Source organism: Mandrillus leucophaeus, unplaced genomic scaffold (genome assembly GCF_000951045.1).
Source record: "Mandrillus leucophaeus isolate KB7577 unplaced genomic scaffold, Mleu.le_1.0 Scaffold779, whole genome shotgun sequence".
NCBI classification, from domain to species: domain Eukaryota; kingdom Metazoa; phylum Chordata; class Mammalia; order Primates; family Cercopithecidae; genus Mandrillus; species Mandrillus leucophaeus.
The window spans coordinates 808486-809468 of record NW_012108463.1 but is presented as its reverse complement, the minus strand read 5'-3'; the positions used below and the strand labels follow the sequence as shown (position 1 = coordinate 809468).

Sequence of the window (983 nt, the reverse complement as noted above, 5' to 3'; positions counted from 1 at the left end):
GGCAGTGTCTAATCGTGTTGGGCGTACAGTAGGCACTCATTAAATGGCAGTCTTCTCTGCACTACTACCTTGCATGGAGCCGGCCACAGGCAGAGACATACTACAAAGAAGGAAGAGGGGGCCCTGGCTTCTGTGGCTCTGGGGAACGCGCTGCTCAGCGTGTCTCTTGCGGGCTCTAGACTGCAGTACTGGTGTGGCCCAGGCAGCATGCTGTAATCCAAGGGGGCCCAGGGTGACAAGTTACATCACAGGAGAGTCAGGCAAAAACTCAGGAAGCGCCAGGCAGCTGCAGAGAGAAGAGGATACCAGACCGAGTCTGAGGACTCCTGGCCGGGAACGGCTTACCTTGACTCCATCTTTGTGCACTGCCCCTACATGCAGACTCCTTTCGACGTGGGCCTGCTTCTGCAACTTCTTTCTCTGTGTCTTCTCCAGCCACAGGTCATCCACACTGATGGGTGAGCGGTGAGGGATGCCCCTAGGCTGTGAAGGAGCTTCCCCGTGCACAGCCTCTGCAGAGACGCAGAGGAGGGCCCATGTCACCATCTCAGTGGCGAAGCACGGCTTCTGGGCAGGCTCCATGTGGAAAGCCTTCCGAATGTGAGAGCAACTGGGCTTCTCACTTGCTGGTTCTTCCCAGGGCATGTGGTTCTGGAGAGCAGAGAGAACGGGTCGGGGGTCAGAGGTCAAAGGACATATCAACTGGGAACACGCTGTCCTTCCTCTGCCCAGTTCCTTTTGGGTGTAACACTATGTTTTGGTTAATTTTCAAAGTACAGAGTCCAGTGATATACTTTGTTCACAGTCATTTTGGAAAACGTGAAGATTAGGAACAAAACAAATTTTGTTTCTGTTAAAAGGTCTACTCTGAAGAGTATTTTTAAAAAAAATCCAGTCTTCTAGTTTGATCAAAGAATTAGGCCTTGAAAGTCATTACTGAACTTGGCATGCTCATTAGAAATACTTTCTTTTTTTTTTTTTTT

At 50.4% G+C, this 983-nt stretch overlaps 1 protein-coding gene across 1 annotated transcript in view; it reads right to left on the bottom strand.

Moving 5' to 3' along the window:
- Positions 1 to 39: 39 nt before the first annotated feature.
- LOC105529675 overlaps positions 40 to 983 on the bottom strand; it is a 17602-nt gene continuing 16658 nt past the window's right edge. The window contains exons 2-3 of the mRNA XM_011966859.1: positions 346 to 651; positions 40 to 210 (exon numbers count right to left, since the gene is read on the bottom strand). Coding sequence (XP_011822249.1) covers positions 40 to 210; positions 346 to 651 — 477 coding nt within the window. The remainder of the gene's footprint in view (positions 211 to 345; positions 652 to 983) is intronic.